General features: G+C 58.9%; 2 protein-coding genes across 2 annotated transcripts; both read right to left on the bottom strand.

Moving 5' to 3' along the window:
* Positions 1-9,683: 9,683 nt before the first annotated feature.
* On the bottom strand, positions 9,684-14,379 carry COPS9 (COP9 signalosome subunit 9). The gene is made up of 3 exons (XM_047085606.1): positions 14,284-14,379; positions 12,298-12,370; positions 9,684-9,944 (listed from the first exon to the last, which is right to left on the bottom strand). The coding sequence occupies exons 1-3, from the start codon at positions 14,344-14,346 to the stop codon at positions 9,907-9,909; spliced, it is 174 nt and encodes a 57-aa protein (XP_046941562.1). The 5' UTR covers positions 14,347-14,379; the 3' UTR covers positions 9,684-9,906.
* A 3,200-nt stretch (positions 14,380-17,579) lies between these two features.
* Positions 17,580-18,643, bottom strand: OTOS (otospiralin). The gene is made up of 3 exons (XM_047083918.1): positions 18,586-18,643; positions 18,445-18,471; positions 17,580-17,764 (listed from the first exon to the last, which is right to left on the bottom strand). The coding sequence occupies exons 1-3, from the start codon at positions 18,641-18,643 to the stop codon at positions 17,580-17,582; spliced, it is 270 nt and encodes an 89-aa protein (XP_046939874.1).
* Positions 18,644-20,939: the final 2,296 nt, after the last annotated feature.

Below are 20,939 nucleotides of genomic sequence, written 5' to 3'. Positions count from 1 at the left end.
CGATGGAACTAGAGGGTATGATGTTGCGTGAAGTAAGTCGGAGAAAGGCAAATATCATATGATCTCACTCATGTGGAATCTCGGAAAGAAAACAGATGACCGGGGCGCCTGGGTGGCGCAGTCGGTTAAGCGTCCGACTTCAGCCAGGTCACGATCTCGCCGTCCGTGAGTTCGAGCCCCGCGTCAGGCTCTGGGCTGATGGCTCAGAGCCTGGAGCCTGTTTCCGATTCTGTGTCTCCCTCTCTCTCTGCCCCTCCCCCATTCATGCTCTGTCTCTCTCTGTCCCAAAAATAAATAAACGTTGAAAAAAAAAATTAAAAAAAAAAAAAAAAAGAAAACAGATGACCACAGGGGAAAGGAAGGAAAAAGAAAATAAGGTAAAAACAGAGAGGGGGGCAAACCACAAGAGACCCTTTTTTAAAAATTTTATTTATTTATTTTGAGAGAGAGAGAGAGAGAGGGTGCTTGCACACACACAGGGAGGGGTAGAGAGAGGGAGAGAGAACCCCAAGCAGGCTTCACGCTGTCAGCACAGAGACTGATGCAGGGCTTGAACTCACGAACCATGAGATCGTGACCTGAGCCGAAGTCGGACGCTCAACCGACTGAGCCACCCAGGCGCACCTACACAGGCTTAGTTTCCTAAGGCACAGCCGAGCCACTCCCCAAAGTGGCAGGCCTGACACGTACCCCCAGCAGGGGAGTTCCAGAGGAAGCCCCACACCCCTGAGGACCCCTGACGCATGTGCTATTTTGGACGTTGGCCATTCAAGGAAGTGTGACATCACATCCCATCTCCATCTCTCTGACTGATGAGGTTGCACATCTTTTCAGGAGATGGCCACTGGCCGTTCACGTAGCTCCATTTGTAAGTGTTCTGTTCCTATATCTTGCCCACTTTGTCATTAGGTTGTTCATGTTTTTATTGTTGATTTGTAGAAGCTCTTTACATATTTTGAATATGAGTCCTCTGTCAGTTCACGTACTGTAATATTCCTCAGTCTGCAGCTTAATGGCATCTTTTGTGAAGCAGGAATTACTAACTTTTGGAGCTAGTGTCTCTAACCCTCATTTGTGTAGATGGGAAACAGTGGCAGGGAAGCCTTTCCCCGGGTCACACACCCTACAGGGGAGAACCAACACCCGTGCCTGAGTGTCCTAAGCAAGGCCGCCTTGCTGTGCTCCTCCAGGGCAAAGCCCTGTCCTCCTGTCCTCCGTCCTCCTGGCCTCCTGGCCTCGGAGGGCCTGTCTGGGTGAGGGCTTCCGTTTATTCATGCAAACGGCCCTCTGGGACGTCCTGGGGACTTAACAATAGAATATAAACGCTGTGCTCAAAGTTGGCTTCCAATGAATGGCATCTTGTGGGCTTATTAAGATCTGCAACGGGATGCTAAGAAAAAAAACACAGCTAACTGTTCCTGACGTTATTTTCACGGCGGGTTTGGTGGCGTTCCTGTCCCAGCAAACGTGCCAGCAGGTTCTCTCAACGTTTACTTAACTGCGCTGGGCACGGTTGGGGACAGAAATCTGCCCTCCTAGTGACAGGATAAATTAAGGCTCAGCAAAACAAAATTTGAAGTTGAAAGGGTAAAAAGAAGAAGGAGAAACCGAGCAGGACAAAACCAGTAACACCGTCCAACGCCTGCCAGCTGAGGCGAACCATCCCGGCCCCACACTCGTCCCTTCCTGTGGAACAGCTCGATCTACCGACCCACTAGTGACTTTCTTTTTTTTAATGTTTATTTATTTATTTTGAGAGACAGAGCAAGCAGGGGCAGGGTAGGGGCAGAGTGAGAGGGAGTGAGCAGAGGAGGGACAGAGAAAGAGGGAGAGAGAGAGAGCAGGGGAGGGGCAGAGAGAGAAGGAGAGAGAGTGAGCAGGGGAGGGGCAGAGAGAGATTGAGAGCGAGCAGGGGAGGGGCAGAGAGAGAGGGAGAGAGAGAGCAGGGGAGGGGCAGAGAGAGAGACAGAGAAGGGGAGGGGCAGAGAGAGATTGAGAGCGAGCAGGGGAGGGGCAGAGAGATCAGGGGAAGGGCAGAGAGAGAGGGAGAGAAAGAGCAGGGGAGGAGCAGAGAGAGAGAGAGGGAGAGAGCAGGAGAGGGGCAGAGAAAGAGAGAGAGAAGGGAAGGGGCAGAGGGAGAGAGAGCAGGGGAGGGGCAGAGAGATCAGGGGAAGGGCAGAGAGAGAGAGGGAGAGAGAGAGCAGAGGGAGGCAGAGAGAGAGGGAGAACAGGGGAGGGGCAGAGAGAGAGGGAGAGCAGGGGAGGGGCAGAGAGAGAGGGAGAGAGAGAGCAGGGGAGGGGCAGAGAGAGAAGGAGAGAGAGTGAGCAGGGGAGGGGCAGAGAGAGAGAGACAGAGAAGGGGAGGGGCAGAGAGAGATTGAGAGCGAGCAGGGGAGGGGCAGAAAGATCAGGGGAAGGGCAGAGAGAGAGGGAGAGAGAGAGCAGGGGAGGGGCAGAGAGAGAAGGAGAGAGAGTGAGCAGGGGAGGGGCAGAGAGAGAGACAGAGAAGGGGAGGGGCAGAGAGAGATTGAGAGCGAGCAGGGGAGGGGCAGAAAGATCAGGGGAAGGGCAGAGAGAGAGGGAGAGAAAGAGCAGGGGAGGAGCAGAGAGAGAGAGAGAGAGAGGGAGGGAGAGAGCAGGAGAGGGGCAGAGAAAGAGAGAGAGAAGGGAAGGGGCAGAGGGAGAGAGAGCAGGGGAGGGGCAGAGAGATCAGGGGAAGGGCAGAGAGAGAGAGGGAGAGAGAGAGCAGAGGGAGGCAGAGAGAGAGGGAGAACAGGGGAGGGGCAGAGAGAGAGGGAGAGCAGGGGAGGGGCAGAGAGAGAGGGAGAGGGAGAGCAGGGGAGGGGCAGAGAGAGAAGGAGAGAGAGTGAGCAGGGGAGGGGCAGAGAGATCAGGGGAAGGGCAGAGAGAGAGAGGGAGAGAGAGAGCAGAGGGAGGCAGAGAGAGAGGGAGAACAGGGGAGGGGCAGAGAGAGAGGGAGAGCAGGGGAGGGGCAGAGAGAGAGGGAGAGGGAGAGCAGGGGAGGGGCAGAGAGAGAAGGAGAGAGAGTGAGCAGGGGAGGGGCAGAGAGAGAGAGACAGAGAAGGGGAGGGGCAGAGAGAGATTGAGAGCGAGCAGGGGAGGGGCAGAAAGATCAGGGGAAGGGCAGAGAGAGAGGGAGAGAGAGAGCAGGGGAGGGGCAGAGAGAGAAGGAGAGAGAGTGAGCAGGGGAGGGGCAGAGAGAGAGACAGAGAAGGGGAGGGGCAGAGAGAGATTGAGAGCGAGCAGGGGAGGGGCAGAAAGATCAGGGGAAGGGCAGAGAGAGAGGGAGAGAAAGAGCAGGGGAGGAGCAGAGAGAGAGAGAGAGAGAGAGCAGGAGAGGGGCAGAGAAAGAGAGAGAGAAGGGAAGGGGCAGAGGGAGAGAGAGCAGGGGAGGGGCAGAGAGATCAGGGGAAGGGCAGAGAGAGAGAGGGAGAGAGAGAGCAGAGGGAGGCAGAGAGAGAGGGAGAACAGGGGAGGGGCAGAGAGAGAGGGAGAGCAGGGGAGGGGCAGAGAGAGAGGGAGAGAGAGCAGGGGAGGGGCAGAGAGAGAAGGAGAGAGAGTGAGCAGGGGAGGGGCAGAGAGAGAGAGACAGAGAAGGGGAGGGGCAGAGAGAGATTGAGAGCGAGCAGGGGAGGGGCAGAAAGATCAGGGGAAGGGCAGAGAGAGAGGGAGAGAGAGAGCAGGGGAGGGGCAGAGAGAGAAGGAGAGAGAGTGAGCAGGGGAGGGGCAGAGAGAGAGACAGAGAAGGGGAGGGGCAGAGAGAGATTGAGAGCGAGCAGGGGAGGGGCAGAAAGATCAGGGGAAGGGCAGAGAGAGAGGGAGAGAAAGAGCAGAGGAGGAGCAGAGAGAGAGAGAGGGAGAGAGCAGGAGAAGGGCAGAGAAAGAGAGAGAGAAGGGAAGGGGCAGAGGGAGAGAGAGCAGGGGAGGGGCAGAGAGAGAGGGAGAGCAGGGGAGGGGCAGAGAGAGAGAGGGAGAGAGAGAGCAGAGGGAGGCAGAGAGAGAGGGAGACACAGAATCCAAAGCAGGCTCCAGGCTCCGAGCTGTCGGCACAGAGCCCAACGCGGGGCTCGAACCCACGAACCGTGAGATCACGACCGGGCCGAAGTCGGACGCTTATCTGACTGGGCCTCCCCGGGGCCCCTAAACACGTTTAAATGTTTGCCCCTGTAGTGAGTGATGTCCTGTTGCCTTAACCAACGTTTTACCAACTTCTCGAGATTTTGGGTACTTTTCAGTATTTACTGCCGTCGCCACCGGTCCTTCGGGGGACTGTCTCCTCGGTATCCCGTGCCCATCGTTTTCGAACGCCGGGTGCACTCGGGCCATTTTGGGCAAGTGCTCCGCGCTGGCGAATACGGACCCTTCAGGCCTTCGTCTGCGACCCTGCGGCTCTGCGATTCCTTCCAAATTCGCCGCTTGTCCCCAGGCCTCGTGGTGATCTCTGGGGAGAGGGGACGCAGGCCTAGAGCGAGGACCAGGGTGTGGCCCTCCCGGGTGCACAAACCCTCGTGCGGGCGAAGCCCGGGACTCGCGGGCACTGGGGGGGGAGCCGAGGGCAGCGGACGCAGCGCTCCCGTGACCCGCTCGCACGGCGCTGGCCCAGCCACGCGTGCAGGGGGCCGTCCCGGGGGTAACGCGAGCTCGCTCCCCGACTCCTCTCAGCGCCCCCCTTCACGGGCTCAGCCACCCGGGGGTTTCAGTTGTCCCGGGACCACCAGCGGAGAAGCAGCTCCAGGGACCCTGGTAACCACCACCCTGTCTGCCCCTCTCTGCCTCCCCCTCCCGGTTCCCTGTCCCCTGGGGGCCGTGCCCCCTGCAAGTGCTCTCATCCCACGGTGCCCTGGGACCCCAGGTATAGGCGTCCTGTGCGGCGGGGGGGGGGGGGGGGAGGACCCCACCTCTTGGGAAGCCTCGGGCCTGGGAGACCCGTCGCTGCCTCTGTCCGCACAGCTGCTCGGCTACTTGTCCCTCCTGTCCAAGGTCTGATCTCCTCTGTCGCGCATCTCACACGCGGCCTGAGCGGCCCCACCGACATCCGCGTCCACGGGACCTTGCAGCTCAGCTCTGGGGCCCCACTGACTGTGGGGTCTGTCTTCTCTCCGTGCAGCCTCCGGGCCACGACCTGTCACCCAGGTGGGGAGGGGGGTGGGCAACAGGGAGGGCCGCCACACGGCCTGCTCCCGCAGAGGGGAAGGGGGAGCTCCCCGCAAAGCACGGCATACGCCCCGGCTCCAGGGATACACGGCCTATAGTCTCGCCCGGGCCTCTAGAGGCTTCGGCCCTGTCTCCAGGCAGGGTCGGTGTGGCCTGGACGTTGCTGGGGGTGAGGGGCCTGTCTGGTGCGGGTGAGGTCTGGCCTGTCCCACCTCCAGGGGCTCTGGGTCGGGGTGGGGGGGGGTGTCTCCCAGGGCACACCCGCCCGCCGGGTGTGACTTGAGGACGGACCGAAATCCAGGTCCCGCGGCGCCAGGTGCCAGCCTTTCCCCACACCCCGTGTGGCGTTCATGGAGGCCCTGCCCCTGCCCACCACCCCCCACCCTCACCCCCCCCCAACCCGGCCGTGCGCAGCTGTGCCCCTATCCCGAGGGGCGCTCAAAGCCCACGAGGTGCCGCGGTGAGCGCACTGGGCGCAGACCCTTTCCTGGCTGCGTTCATTCCTCCTCCAGCAGGACCCAGCCTACTTCCAAAGCCCCGTGCGTATCAAATACCCTTGTTTATTTAGGTTTACTATTTCTTTCACTTGAGTGTAGTTGGCACGAGACGTCACGTCCCTCTCAGGTGTACAACGCGGTGACCGGACGGCGTGGGCAGGACGCCGTGCTCCCACGAGCGTAGCTCCCTGCGGTCACCGCGCGACGCTCCTCCAGCGCCACTGGCTGCGGTCCCCTCGCTGGGCCTCCCGCACCGGGACTCCTTCGCCCCTTAACCGGAACCAGAAGCCTGGCCCTCCCTCTCCCCTGCGCCCCTCTCTCCAGCCCTGCCCCTCCCCTCTGGCAACCACCAGCGTGTTCTCTGCATTTATGGGTCTCTTCCTGTTTTGCTCCTTTGTTGTTTAGGTTCCACGTACACGTGAATCATACGGTGTTTTTCTGTCTGGGACTTCTCTCACTCAGCATAATGCACACTAGGCCCGCCCGTGTTGTCACAAATGATGAGGTCTCATTCTTTTCAAGGCCGAGTGATATTCCATCACACATGCGCACACACACCTTTTTTATCCATGCATCTACTGGCGAACGGCTGGGCTGCTTCCGTATCTCGACTATTGCAAATAATGCTGTAATAAACATGGGGATGCCTGTATCATCTCGAATCAGTGTTTTCATTTTCCTTGGGTAAATACCCAGCAGTGGAATTACTGGATCATTTCTCACAGAACTAGAACTAATATCACTAAACTTTGCATGAAACCACAAAACACTCCAAAGAGCCAAAGCAATCTTGAAAAACAAGAACAAAGCTGGAGGTATCAAGGGGCGCCTGGGTGGCGCAGTCGGTTAAGCGTCCGACTTCAGCCAGGTCACGATCTCGCAGTCCGTGGGTTCGAGCCCCGCGTCGGGCTCTGGGCTGATGGCTCAGAGCCTGGAGCCTGTTTCCGATTCTGTGTCTCCCTCTCTCTCTGCCCCTCCCCCGTTCATGCTCTGTCTCTCTCTGTCCCAAAAATAAATAAACGTTGAAAAAAAAAAAATTTTTAAATAAAAAGCTGGAGGTATCACAACCCCAGATTTCGGGGTGAACTGCAAAGCTACAGTCATCTACTCGGTATGGTGCTGCACAAAAGCAGACCCAGGGATCAGTGGAACAGAAGAGATACAGCCCAGAAATAAACCCTTGTTTATATGGTCAATTAATCTCTGACAAAGGAGGAAAGGACATGCAATGAGATAAAGACAGTCTCGTCAACCAATGGTGTTGGGAAAACTGGACAGCAACATGCAAAAGAATGAAACTGGACCGCTTTCTTTCATTACTCCCCAAAATAAATCCAAAGTGGATTAAAAACCTAAATTGAGGGGCGCCTGGGTGGTGCAGTCGGTTGAGCGTCCGACTTCAGCCAGGTCACGATCTCGCGGTCCGTGAGTTCGAGCCCCGCATCGGGCTCTGGGCTGATGGCTCAGAGCCTGGAGCCTGTTTCCGATGCTGTGTCTCCCTCTCTCTCTGCCCCTCCCCCGTTCATGCTCTGTCTCTCTCTGTCCCAAAAATAAATAAACGTTGAAAAAAAAAATTAAAAAAATAAATAAAAAAAAAAAAAAAAAAAAAAAAGACCTAAATTGAGACCCGAAACCAAACACCTCCTAGAAGGGAGCACAGGCAGTGATTTCTCCATCAGACCCAGCAACTCTTTTTCTGGATGTGTCTCCTGAGGCAGAGGGAGTAAAAGTGAAAATAAACTACCGGGACTACGTCGAAAGAAAAAGCGTTTGCACAGTGGAGGACACTATCCACAAATTGAAAAGGGCAAACTACTGAGTGGGGGAGGCTCTGCAAATGACACATCCGACGAGGGATTAACATCCAAAATATGTAAAGAACTCGTGCGACTCAACACCAAAAATGCCAACAAAGTGACTGAAAAATGCACACACATTTGTCCAAAGATGCTCAGATGGCCGAGAGACACGTGAAAAGTGTGTCTCGACATCACTCGTCACCAGGGAAACGTAAATCAAAACCACGATGAGATGCCACCTCCCACCCTTCAGAATGGCTAGACTCAAAAAGACGAGAAACGATGGGCGCCGGGTGCCGGCGAGGACGTCAACAGGGAGCCTTGCGCACGGCTGCTGGGGATGCGAACTGGTGCAGCCACCGTGGAAAACAGATGCCATTTGTTTACATTTAGCAGACATTTATTGAGCACCTACTGTGTGGCAGACACTCGGCTTGATTACAGGGACAAAGGGACAAGCTGTCCCTCTAGTGCATGGTCACCCTGCAGGTCAGGTGACTTGCCCCCCCACCCCATTATCATCCTTGACCACAGGGCACCTGCCATCCCATGGAGCCTCTCCAGAATTACACAGCGGTGACAAAAGCCATCAGAGTCACACTTAGTTTATTTTCAGACTCGACAGGGGTGACGATAATTCACACAGCACAGGCACCCGCGGCTGACGCCCCCTGCTGGCCTGTGCTGGAGCGGGGACATGTGAGGACCTTGTGGAGGTACCCGTGGAGAAGCTGTGGCCTCTCCTTGTGCCTCCCCCTGGGGGAGGGGCGCGGAGGAGGCAGAGGGTGTGGGGGATCCAGTGGTCTTCGCCCTTGGCCGAGGCCTCACTTCCAGGACTCCTGGGGTCCTGAGAGGCCGGATGCCCAGGGCCTATCTTAGCTTCTTGGGAAACAGAGGGCCTTTCAGCCGAGCACCCCAACTCAGCACTTTCTCATTTTGGCCCCGGGCAGAATTCACAGCAGCGAGAGTTCCAAGATCACTAACGTTGCTTTTTAAAAAGTGTGACTTGTTTGGCGGCACGCCTGGCCCAGCCGCTTGGCATTTGTGCGAGAATTCAGAGTCCCGACAAAGGCCACTGCAATTCAGAGTCCCGACAAAGGCCCGACAAAGGTCCCTGCTCCGACGGACGGCCAGGGTGAAGGCCGGCGTGAGGCCAGAAGGCAGAGGCCGAGGGCAGGGAAGGGAAGGGGCTCCTTCAGGGGCCCTGACAGAAGTGCTCAAGCAGCTGGGCAGTCGGACAGTTTTGCTCTACAACTGCCTGCCAGTCCCACGTCCTCGTGGCCGGTCACAGGGTATGGACACGTGTTCTCACGTCCAAGAAGCAGGGAGCTCAGGATCCCAGGGTCCCCAGAGAGGCCACGTTAGCAGAACGCTCTCCCAAGAGCCCACCTCGGCCACCAAGGTGGGCATCCCTTGGACGCCTTCCCCTCGTAGAAAGGTGCTCCCCCCACCCCAGGGGGTCAGCAGGGGCACTGCCACCTCCTTTCGCAGTGGAAGCCCGGCTGCCACCGACAGGCCAGGGGGCAGGATGGATGGAGGGTCAATCAGAGGCCTTCTCGGGGACACAACCCCAGAAGGGTGACGGTGGGACAGGTGGCGCCGGCCCGTCAGAGCCGTGTCTCCCCGTGGCCAGAGCAGCTGGAGGGAAGAGGAAGGCGGGAGGTGGCCTAGCCCGGGGTCCCCGAGCCCGGGGTCCCCGAGCCCGGGGCCAGCTGTCCTCAGCTCACCCACCCTTCCAGCCAGTAAAGCCCTGCTTCTGCTGTCACGGGCTCCAGCGAGGCGTCCTGCTCCCCTGAGGAGTCCTGCCCAAGCTCCCAGAAGTCTCCCTCGCCCCCACTCTTCCCGAACCCGGAGCCTCGGGTCTGGGGACGGCGGCAGCTCTGGTGGCAAGGCGGGGGCAGGAGGCCCCGTGGCGGGGGGAGGGGGGGATGTGCCACGCAACCCCGCAGGGCGGGGGCGGGACGAGGAAGGTCTCCGCGCGCACTGTCGGGGGGCCCGGGCGCGCCCCGCAGCGCGTACCCTTCCGCCACGGATGCCACCCGGCAGGCTGGGAGCCATCACGCTCACCCGCTACCGCAAAGGGCGTCTCAGCGGACGAGCATGTTTCACTCGGCTGGCCGACACACACCTGCGCCCACACGCGCGCTTGCAGAGACTTTTGGGGATTGTAACATTCGCTCGAAACTGCAAGAATGAAAACGACCCTGCAAACGACGGCAGCTCTTTTTTTTAATTGAAGGGCAAAAGTCGGTCACATTTAGAGATCAGCGGGCCTCACGTGGATGGTTAAAACCACCCTCTTTCTTGGTCAACCGTTTCCTAATTTCACGTAATGTCCACCTGTTCCTTAGAACCACCTGAAAACTGTCCTCTGAGCAGATCGGCCACACTCCTAGGTGACGCGGGCGCGACCACACGCACTGCCGGTCGGCGTCTCACTGGATATCATCGTCATCAAAGAGATCTTCAAAATCTATATAAACGAACAAAACCACGCATTAATGGGGCACATGAGGCAAACAACTGAGAAAACAACTTCACGATGAATTACACAGACATTCAAAACAGGGAGAAAACAGTACACGATCGAAGGGACCCCACGACCGACTCCATTGTATCCCAAGGTCAGACAGTCCCAGGGGACACAGGAGTCTAGAACACATCTCTAATCCCCTGTGTCGGTGACAATCAAGAAAGCGCACACAGGTGGAGGTGAGACCCCACCGCAAGGGGAACGCAGAGGGCAGGCAGGAGGAAGGTGCTAGAAGCACTGAGCCATGCTAGAGTGGTTGTCTCTAAGGGAGTCTGGAGAAACTGAGCCCTTCCTACTGGAAGACGTGCTACAAACTCCCAGCGCCCTACCTGCTGCGATGGGCGGTCATCGTCTACGTGTCTGTGCGTTTCCTAAACCCGCTACCAGGGGCACACCTTGCTGTCATATTGGGGAAAGGACATCAAAGAGCCCCGTGTAGTGCCGGGCGTTCAAAACGGTACAGGATAAACAGTGAGCTACAAAGAGGGCAGTGGAAAGCCCCAGTCACGTCTCCGCACATCCAGGCTGTCACAGGCTGTCACAGGGAAGGTGCTGTCCCAGAGACCTCCTGCCCAGCTGTGTCCCCACCGCACCGACGTGAGCGGTCCCACACCTGGGCTGGCCTGTGGCCTACAGCTCTGAGCACTTTGTCCCCAGCCCCCAGCCCTAGCTGACTCGTCACACCCTCCAACCTCTGCTGGGGTTATCACCCCCCCCCCCCGATAAACCGCCCTCTGACGTGCTCCCAGAAACAATGCCACCCGCCTCTGGCTCTCGTCACGACCGCCCCTACGTGCCGTCTTGTCTAACACTCCCCTACTTTGCAACACAGTGAGTGAAGAGAGCAAGCCTTGTTCATGGTCTGAACCCTAGAGCCCAGGCGGCAAGAGGACAGAGCCTCTGCTCCAGCAGCGAGAAGGACGCAGAAGAAACCCCATCCAAACGCTCACGGCGTCCTCGCAGTAACACTTGGGACCGCCACAACCCGACGGGCGGTGTGCACCTCGCGAGCTGTCGGGGGCAGGCTGACGCAGCGTGGAGCTCTTCTGTGCTCCTTCCCTTTCTAGCCCTGGCCCAGAGGGAGGAGGCCACACTGCTCATGCCGCTCCGTGCTCCCGCGGCAGAGCAGCCCAGGTCCCTCCCAGATACTTCCTTGGCAGAATTAAAGGGCTATTTTTAGACACCACATGAACTTGAACACAGCCAACTGTCTGTAAACCCACAAGACGCGTGGGACCTTGAAGGAGATCACCACATGTGGGAGCAGGTCGGGTGGTGTCAGGGATCACCCCACCCTGCTTGGGGTAAGGGCCCCCGAGATCACCCCACGCGAGCGAGGGCTTTCACATGGCGCTCTGGAAAGCGTAGAGAAACGGGGTCCAGTCCTCTCCCGACTCCCCGGGAAGACTGGCTTCTCTTTTCAGACAACTTGCTAAGAAGATGCCAGATAAACTACCACGGCCTCGGACTCCGAGGTGGGGGTGGGGGTGGGGGTGGGGGAGCGGGGTTGGAGCATCAAACCGGTGTGGCCAGATCGCATCCCAGCTGCCACTAACTAGCGACAGAAGGTCTTCGGAGCAGCGGGCGCCCAGATGAAAGAAAGGTGACAAGGAGAGAAGATCACACTTAACCCTCCGAGGAAGATCCCTCTCGTGTTTCCGTTTATGATTCAAACCCTTAGTGTGAATTAGTACATTCTGTAGGAACAAGGCCTTGGGAAGTCGGAACACAGAGAAATGCCCCCGTGACACGCGGGAAGGTGTCACATCAACTGTTTCCACCACGCTTACCACCCACGCGCCTGGTAACTAGCACTAAAGCTCTTAAATACTAGTGAGTCCTGCCCTCAGAGACAAGGGAGGGGACAGCCGGTGTCACCGTGCTAAGGGAGCCGACCAACCAGAGCCCAGGGACACAGGAAAGGAAAGGAACCCAGCTGTCAGGGTGCAGCAGAGATGAGAAGGCAGGATGGGGCTCCCACACCCGTGTCCGAAGTGTGGCTGCAGCTCAAGTTCAACTACTGGAGTGCAAGTAGGCATTTTTACGCTACTTGTGTAAAAACACACTACGACCGGGGCAATTTTACGCTACGTGTCCTCCCGAAGAACAAGGCTGACGGCCAGCGCTGACAGCCGTGCTGTCACCTCCTACGCACCGCGCCGCGTCTGAGAACCGCACACAGCTGGGCTTCCCTGTCCTCTGACCCCAAGCACTCTCGTCACAAAGCACCCCACTTACAACACACAGAGAGACATTCGATTAGACCCGGGACCCCCGATCCCGGCGTCCTTACCGTTAAAAAAGTCGGCATGAACTGCCTTTTCATTGGCTGCCAAATCCATCAGGAGCCCGGTGCTGCCTCCGGCCTGGGAAAGGAAAGGTGAGAATATGTCAGTGCTGTTTTTCGAGAGAAGCCACGCCCCTCCAGGGCAGGGGAAGGTGAGGGAGGGAAAGGTGCCCGGGTGGGAGTCAAAATTTAGTTCCAGGCAAAGAAGTGGGTGGGAGGGGCAGCATTCCGAGGTATCATCTTGAAGGTCTCCTTGATTCCTCCTACTTTTGAGACAGAATCCTGCTGTCACCCGGAACACCACCACGTCTCTGTAGGCCTGGAGTAGAGGTTCTAATTCCCGATACGATGTTGCCACAGAGGCCGGGCCCCAAATGTGCAAAACTGCGCCTGACGAGTTCTCTGCTCCGGACTGCCCCCTGCTTCTTCTGGGAATTAAACGGCTTCCCTTGGGAAAGTGACCTGCTGACCAGGGGCACCGTGGGGTGCCGTCACAGGACCTCCCACCGCCACAACTTCGGGGGCAGGAAAATCGTGCCACAGCCCAAGTGGGGCAATCTGATGCCCTCAGGATTCAGGGTGTCTGTGAGAGTCACACAGTGAGGGCAGAGCACAGGCCCCCACCCACAGGTCCCCGCTGCCACCCCCCGCGTTCCCAGGCTGTCTGCTCTACCTTCTCCAGGCTCCCTGGAGCTGAGTGTCTCCCACCTTCCTCTTCGTGGCTGTTGTCAGTAACCCAAACCCGGGAGAAAAGCCCAAGATGCTCTCCTCTCTCTTCAACCTCCCTCCCCCTTCCCCATGGCCATGTAAGCCCTGCCGATTCCACCAATGACAGACTCTGCTGAGTGAGTCCCGACTCCCACCTACAGGTGTTGCCTTCGTTCAGACCCTCCTCAAGGCTTCCGTTCGCAGCCCTCCACTCTCCCACCTCCAAACCCAATCCCCAAACTCTCCAGAGTGACCTGCTGGGAAGCAGATTGGAGCAAAGCCCTCAAGTGAGTCCACACTGCCTAGGGAAATGCCTTTAACAAAGGACTGAGAAGCTGGGGTTCGGTGGCAGTGCTTCAAGGGTGGGGTGCAGAGCTCACCTGACCGGCACAGCTACAAGCCACTTGGTGACCCAGCCCCGCCCCCTTTTCCAGCTGCAATCTCTCCCCGAGCTCAGGCACCTTACAGCCTGCTGGACTCGGCTCTTGCCAGGACTTCCTCTTCCACCACGAGTAGTTAGCAAACACTATGCTTTCAACATTCGCCACAATCAGCTGCTCTCCTAAACCCGAGCCGGGCCACCCCAAAGCCGGGAGGGCGCCTCCAGATCAGGGCACTCGCGACTCTACTCCACTTAGCGTCTGCAATCAGCTTCGGTCATGCCCCTATTTCAGGGAGCACGGACGCAGGGTCTGTCCCCCTAAGCTTTGAGAAAGGGGAAATGAGGCCCAGACATCGATGGGGCGGACCTGACACTTCGAGCCGGGCCGCGGCGCTACCAGCTCACCAACACCGCCATCAGCCGAGATCACCCCGTGGCCAGGACGCAGTGAGACGAAAACGCAAGACCGCTTCGTAACCTGCACGACTGCAGAACAGGGTCACCGTGCAACACACACATGCCAAGCGCCCATTCCCCCGGCTCCCTAGGCCGACGGCCGCGTCTTTCCCGACGACGGCTTCCCAGCCTGGCTCCAGTCGTGCCTCCTGCCGGACAACACGGACCCACGGCCGGGGACCCACCCTCACACCCGGCCAGCACGCAACCCGGAGCAAAGCCCCGAGCACAGGCCCGAACTCCGGCCTGTCGTCCGTAGCGCTCGCCGGGCCCGAGGAGCCGCAGGCCGGCTGCCAGCCGCGCGGGCTGGAGGACGCCACGGCCCAGGGCAGCGCCCGCCCGCCGTACGCTGGCTCCCGGGGCGCCCGCTCGGACGGGGGTGGGGCCCGCGCAGGCCGCCGTCCCCGCCACCCGCCCCGGCCCCCTCCCCGCGGCCGCCCCCTCACCTCGTCCAGGTCCACGTAGGGCCCGGCGCCCTCGGGGAACATCTCGTCCACCGCCGGCTTCATCTCGCCTGCGGCGTCTCCCGCGTCCCCGGCTCACTTCCGGCCCGCCTGACGCCTCTTCCGGTAAGCGCCGGCCGCGGTGCGTCTAGACGCCGGAGGACCGCCGACTCTATGGTCTCCCGCAGGCCCGTCGGCGCAGAGGGGAGCTGAGATTACGGAAGGCTCGGCCCACGGGGCCTGGCACAGAGCGCTGCCCAAGAGATGCCCGTTAAAGAATGTGCGTGTTCGGAAAGAGACGGGCGGTTGCCAGAGGGGCGGGGTGAGGGGTGGGCGACAATGGGGAGGGGACCAGGAGAGACACACTCGCCGCTCCCAGGTGCAGGTGTGCGGAATGGAAAGTCCAGCCTGGGGGCGCAGCCAACGACACCGTAATAACATTGCATGGGGACAGAGTGTGTACAGTTGTCGAATCACTATGTTGTACACCTGAAACGAATAATATTGTGCATCAACTATACCTTAGAATGAAAGAATGTGAATGGTCAATGCAGTGAAGAGGCAACCCACCGGATGGGAGCAAGTATTTACAAGTTACGTACGTATATATGTACATATGTACACATACATACACATGTACACATATGGTAAGGGATTAGTATCCAGTATATATAAAGAACCCACAAAACTCAACAGCAACAAATCCCAATTCAAAATGGGCAAATGACTTGAATATACCTTTCCCTGAAGTAGATGTTCAAATGACCAGTAGGCACATGAAACCATTAAGCATTAGGGAGATGCAAATCAAACCACAATGAGCTACCACCTCACGCTTATTGGAACAAACACCATTTAAAAACCCAGAAAATAACAAGTGCTGGAGAGGACGAGGGGAAATAGGAACACCTGTGCACTGCTGGCAGGAAGGGAAATTGTGCAGCTGTCACGGAAAACAGTGTGGGGGAGCCTCAAAAATTAAACATAGAAATGCCATATGATCCAGCAGTCCCGCTCTGGGTGTATCCCCAAAGGAAGTGAAAGCGAGGTCTTCATGAGATATTTGCACACCCATGTTCATAGCAATTCACAATAGCTAAGTGTAGAAGCATCTCAGGTCTTCATTAATAGAAGAATGGCTGAGCAAGATGTATTCTGTACATACATAAGATGGAATACCATTTAGCCATAAAAGGGAAGGAAATTCTGACACCTGCTACAACATGGATGAAGCTTGAGGACATTATGATCAGTGAAAAGAGATGTCATACAAATTCTGTATGATTCTACTTACAGAAGGTCCCTACAATAGTCGGATTCACAGAGATGGAGACCAGAAGGGTGGGCACTGGGGGCTGGGGGAGGGGCTGGGCAGTCAGTGTCTAATGGGGACAGAGGTTCAGTCGGAGAAGACGAGAAAGTTCTGGAGATGGATGGCGCTGACGGTTGCACAACAATGTGAATGTGCTTAAAAATAGTTACAGTGGTAAATTTCATGATATGTGTATTTTATCATAATTTTTAAAGCATGTGAATGAGAGAAGGGGGTAGGAGGGAAGGGGCAGGAAGGGGAAGGGTGGATGGGAGGAGGGCATAAAGATATCAGAGCTAGACTTTGGAAGCAGGTAGGCTTGGGGGCTAGTCTGCAAGAGAAGTGGAGGAGGGGAAGGGTGGGGCAGGGAGACAAGGAATGAGCCTGAGGGGGCTCATTCCCTCAGCGAATGAGGGGGACTGTGGCCTGAGTATGCAGCGTGGGGCCCAGGGAGAGGTGAGGAGAGACTGGGAGTATGGTTGAGCCTCAGAAATCACCGTGAACACGAATCACTCTGAAGTACCCCAGCAAAAGACAAAGGAAGCTACTGCTCCATGGTCAGCAACAGGCTTCTCTTCCGGGTAGTTTCAAAACATGGGAGCCCCTATTCCCATAGAGGAGTGAGATCTCCCAGGCACTCCTGGCCTTTCTCCACCTCTGACTTCTGGAACTACCTTCTGGAACTATGGCAATTACACTGTTTGCACATCTTAGCTATTGTGAGTAGTGCTGCACTGAGCCTAGGAGAGCAGATAGCTCTGGAGGACCGCGTCCCCCCTGCATTCCGGGGGACCTGCAGCCCCTCCCAGGGACACTGTCGCCCTTGCACTCCAGGGGACCCCTTCCCTCCTGCACTTCCCCCCTGCACTCCAGAGGACGACTTCCCCCCTGCACTCCAGGGGACTTGCAGCACCTCTGAGGGACACTGTCCTCGCTGCACCCCAGGGACCCACAGCCCCTCCCAGGGACACTGACCCCCCTGCACTCCAGGGGACCTGCAGCCCCTCCCAGGGACACAGTCCTCCCTGCACTTCGGGGACCCACAGCCCCTCCGAGGGACACTGTCCCCCTGCACTCCAGGGGACCCCTTCCCTCCTGCACTTCCCCCCTGCACTCCAGGGGACCTGCAGCCCCTCTCAGGGACACTATCCTCCCTGCACTCCAGGGACCCACAGCCCCTCCCAGGGACACAGTCCTTCCTGCACTCTGGGGACCCATAGTCTCTCCCAGGGACACTGTCCCCCCTGCACTCCAGGGACCCACAGCCCCTCCAAGGGACACTGTCCCCCTGCACTCCAGGGTACCTGCAGCCCCTCCGAGGGACACTGTCCCCCTGCACTCCAGGGGACCCCTTCCCTCCTGCACTTCCCCCCTGCACTCCAGGGGACCCGCAGCCCCTCTCAGGGACACTGTCCTCCCTGCACTCCAGGGACCCACAGCCCCTCCCAGGGACACAGTCCTTCCTGCACTCTGGGGACCCATAGTCTCTCCCAAGGACACTGTCCCCCCTGCACTCCAGGGACCCACAGCCCCTCCAAGGGACACTGTCCCCCTGCACTCCAGGGTACCTGCAGCCCCTCCGAGGGACACTGCCCCCTGCACTCCAGGGGACCCCTTCCCTCCTGCACATCCCCCCTGCACTCCAGGGGACCCGCAGCCCCTCTCAGGGACACTGTCCCCCCTGCACTCCAGGGACCCACAGCCCCTCCCAGGGACACAGTCCTTCCTGCACCCTGGGGACCCGCAGTCCCTCCCAGGGACACTGTCCTCACTGCACTCCAGGGACCCACAGCCCCTCCAAGGGCGTGTGACTTCAGCTATTAGGCGACAAGTACAGCAGAGCCCCGAGTCAGAGCCATGGTTCGCTTGTTGAATAAGACAGTAAATGTGGCCTGACTGGAGCTGTTTCTCGAAAGAAAACCACCAGCATTTGTGTGACTCAGGTGAGGAATTTATTGAGCTTGCGGCCAGGGATCCAGGCTGGTGCTCAGTCCTGCTGATAGGGGACGTGGAACCCCAGGGTGGTCCCCAGGGGGAAGTGAGCGAAGAAGGTGCGGGCCAGGTCCTCCAACTGGGGGTAGGCTCCCAGGGTCTGGAAGTACTGTACATAGTTCCAGAAGTCAGAGGTGGAGAAAGGCCAGTAGGGCATGGCCGGTGGCTCGGCATACGGGTCTGAAAGACACAACCACCTGCCTCAGGGGCTGTCCCCGCTCGTCCTGCCCCGAGGCCGCCCCTCCACGATGCCTTAGGGCAGGTGGCCGGTGCCCGGCAGCCCCATGCAGTGAGGGGACCCTCCCAGCTGGACGCCAGGCCCCGGGCTATCCCTGATCCTCTGTGGCAGCATCCCGGAGCCTTGCCATCTGGACAGTGACCTGGGTTCTGCCTCTCGGGACTCATGGTCTGAGGGGACAGCTCAGGGGGCCGAGAAGAGGGAAAAGGAGGACAAGGAGGGAGGGGGCGGGAAATCTGGCCCCTGTTCTGGAGACGCTGAGGATGGGGGAGCATCCCAGTGGGATTTCAGACGAGGCCACGGCCCCCAGCCCTGGAATCCAGATGCCGCCGCCCTGGGGTCGGACTCGGTGGGAGGGCCCTGGGGTGAGTCCGGTCCGAGGGCGAGGACGCGAAGCCTCGGGAGTTCAGAGGGTCTCTCCTGCCCTGTGCAGCCCCAGGTGGCTGGAAGGCAGGGCCCAGGGAAGAGACTCAGTCCCTCTGCTTGCACAGCTTGGCCTTGAGCTGACCCAGGCTCCTGCTTCCTTCGTTGGGGATAAGAAGCCAGCTCCCACCCAGCTCCCTCTTCTGACCCCCCCCCACCCAAACACACACCAGAAAAGGCCAGGAGGACAACACAATACCTCCCTCCTCCTGCACTGGCTTGGCTCCTGCAGAGGAAGAGAGAGCAGTCACCCTGGAGAACCCCCGAGGGTAGGACCCCACCGCACATGAGCTGCCCAAGCGGCCAGGGGGATGGCACGAGGGGCAGAACCGCCACTCACCCGCCAGAGGTCCCAGCAGGAGGCAGAGGGCCACCCCTTGCACCAAGCAGGCCTTCATCTTCCCCAGGTGCATCTTCCGCCAACCGATGGAGCTCCGGTCCCCCTGCAGCACGAGGACCCCAGAGGGTGAGACCAGCCGCCCGTGAGGGCCCCGGCTTCCTCCCAGCACCCCTGCCCCGGGCAGCTCCCTGGAAAACATCTCTGGAAAAAGGACAAGCTCTGAGTGTTTTCACAGCAATTTCAGTCTCGGTGGCTTCAGACGGTGGTCCTGAGGCTGAGCCCACCACCCCTCCCCGCCCCCGTGGCCGGCGGCGACCCCACACCTGCCCCCCGCAGAGGTTACTGGGATCCTGTTGTTCAGCCTCAGCCGGAACGGGGACAGGAGGCTGCCGCCAGCACGCAGGCCCCTCTTTATAAAAGGCCAGAGACAAGGAGGCAGACGTCACCTACGTGAGCTGTCAAACCGAATATTTCATCCCCGGCCAGAGCACTGAGGGCTTCTGTGACCTTGTTGGCAGCGGGGCCTCGAGAGTCCACTTGTGGGAACCTGATCCAAGGATCAGATCCGGAGAAAAACATCTCCGCACAGGCACTGGGCACTGCTAGCATCTCCAGGACTGAATTCAACACCAGTACTCAGACGCGATTTCCTCTCCACCGGATAGAAAGACGTTCTGAGTCTGACGCTGAGGCTGAGGTCCCCCCTTACAGGAACAAGGTCATCACAGAGCGGCCCCTGGGGGGACAGGCAGGCAGGCAGGCAGGACAGGACCCTCGGGGAGCCAGGAGCAGCCTCAGCTCAGCACCCCCCACCCCCGCCGACGGGACATGTTGAGCACAGTCCATACAGGAAGTGTGGGCATCCAGCCCCGCTTCGCATCTGCAGACTAGAGCCTTCCGGCTCACGCACGACGATTAAGTCTATTGTCCGGAAGGCGGCTGTCTGGCCCCAGGGACACCATGGACGACTCCTAGGGTCTCCAGACCACTCTGATTACCCGTCAGGGCTGCTCCTCAAGACTGCGGCCATGCCTCGTGGCCCTGCCCACGGGGTCCCATCGCCCACGGAATCCACACAGCTGGGGACACAGCATGTGGTCCGGCTGGTGGCGAGTGGCAGAGAGCAGGTCTTCCGTGATGGTTCCAGCCAACACACACCTGGTCTCCCCAGGTCTTTGGGCACCTGCCCAGACCCGGGACCGGCCTCCCGCACGGGCCATCTTTGCACAAACGGCTAGAACCGCTCCCGGTCTCCTGCGAATCCAGAGGACCCTCTGCCAAGTGGGCCCAGGCCAGCACTTCCGTCATCTGCACCCTGATCTACCCCATATATGTCCCCTGGGCTTTGGGCGCCACGTATGGGCATATGTGGACCCTCCTGGGGACACACGTTGTGCCTCGCTTTCTAAGTCACGTCTGAGCCTCAGGGTCTGGTCACGATTGGGGGTGGGGTCCTCAGGAGGATTAGCAGCCCCTGGCGGACGACGGCTCTGGGGGGGCTACAGGTTTTTCAAGCACGGGGGACTAACCCGCCAGATAGGGAGGAAGGACACTTCTGCTGGCAAAGGAGACGCAGCTGAATGTAGGGGCTCAGGACCCCAGCTTCATCAGTCTCCCCACACGTCCCCGTCCAAGTGATAAGAGACTCATTCCTACCCAACAAACCCTGACCTTCACAAAAGATGGCCTAAGAGAGCAGAAGTTCAACTCTCCTTGTGAGTTTCAGACCCACCAGCTTAGACCTCGGGTTTTATTTTCAGAAATCTGGACTCCTCGCCTGCAAGACGTAATTCTTTTAGGGCAATTGTGTCAGGGTCCCCGAGACCACCCGGCTCGGTGAGTCACTGGGGGCCCCCCCAGACTCAGCACAGGCCGCGCTCCCGGCTGGGATTCACAACACAGAAATGGTAGGGCGCGCAGGAAGGGAGAAGTCGGGGGAGCAGGCCTGAGCTCCCGGGCGCCCTCCCTGTGCACTCACACAGGCCACCACCAGGTGCCTGTGAGAGACGCAGCGCCCGGGGTTTTAATCGGGGGCTGGGCACGGGGCCCCCCGGGCCTGGCGCAGATTCCGGGTGCCCGGGCGGAAGCGGGTGCTCAGCTCGAACCACGCCGCACAGACCGCACAGACGTCAGGGGGCAGCGAGGTCCTCTGATCCGTGAGTGCCAGCCGCGGGCCACCCGGCGGGCGGGCGATCCGAGGAGGGCAGCGGGGCCTGCCGGTCAACCCTTTCTGCACAACACAGAAGCTTTGGGTTCCTTATCTGGCCCCTGAGCTGGGAATTTTGAGCTCCGAGCTCATAATTTGCTTTCCCCACATTCTCCGGCACACTTAGAAACCACCAACCAACCCCACG

The sequence above is a fragment of the Lynx rufus genome, unplaced genomic scaffold (genome assembly GCF_022079265.1).
Source record: "Lynx rufus isolate CCGP_SWC_20201006 ecotype Redwood Valley unplaced genomic scaffold, mLynRuf1.p SCAF_2, whole genome shotgun sequence".
Classification (NCBI taxonomy): Eukaryota; Metazoa; Chordata; class Mammalia; order Carnivora; family Felidae; genus Lynx; species Lynx rufus.
This window is presented reverse-complemented; position numbering and strand designations above follow the sequence as displayed.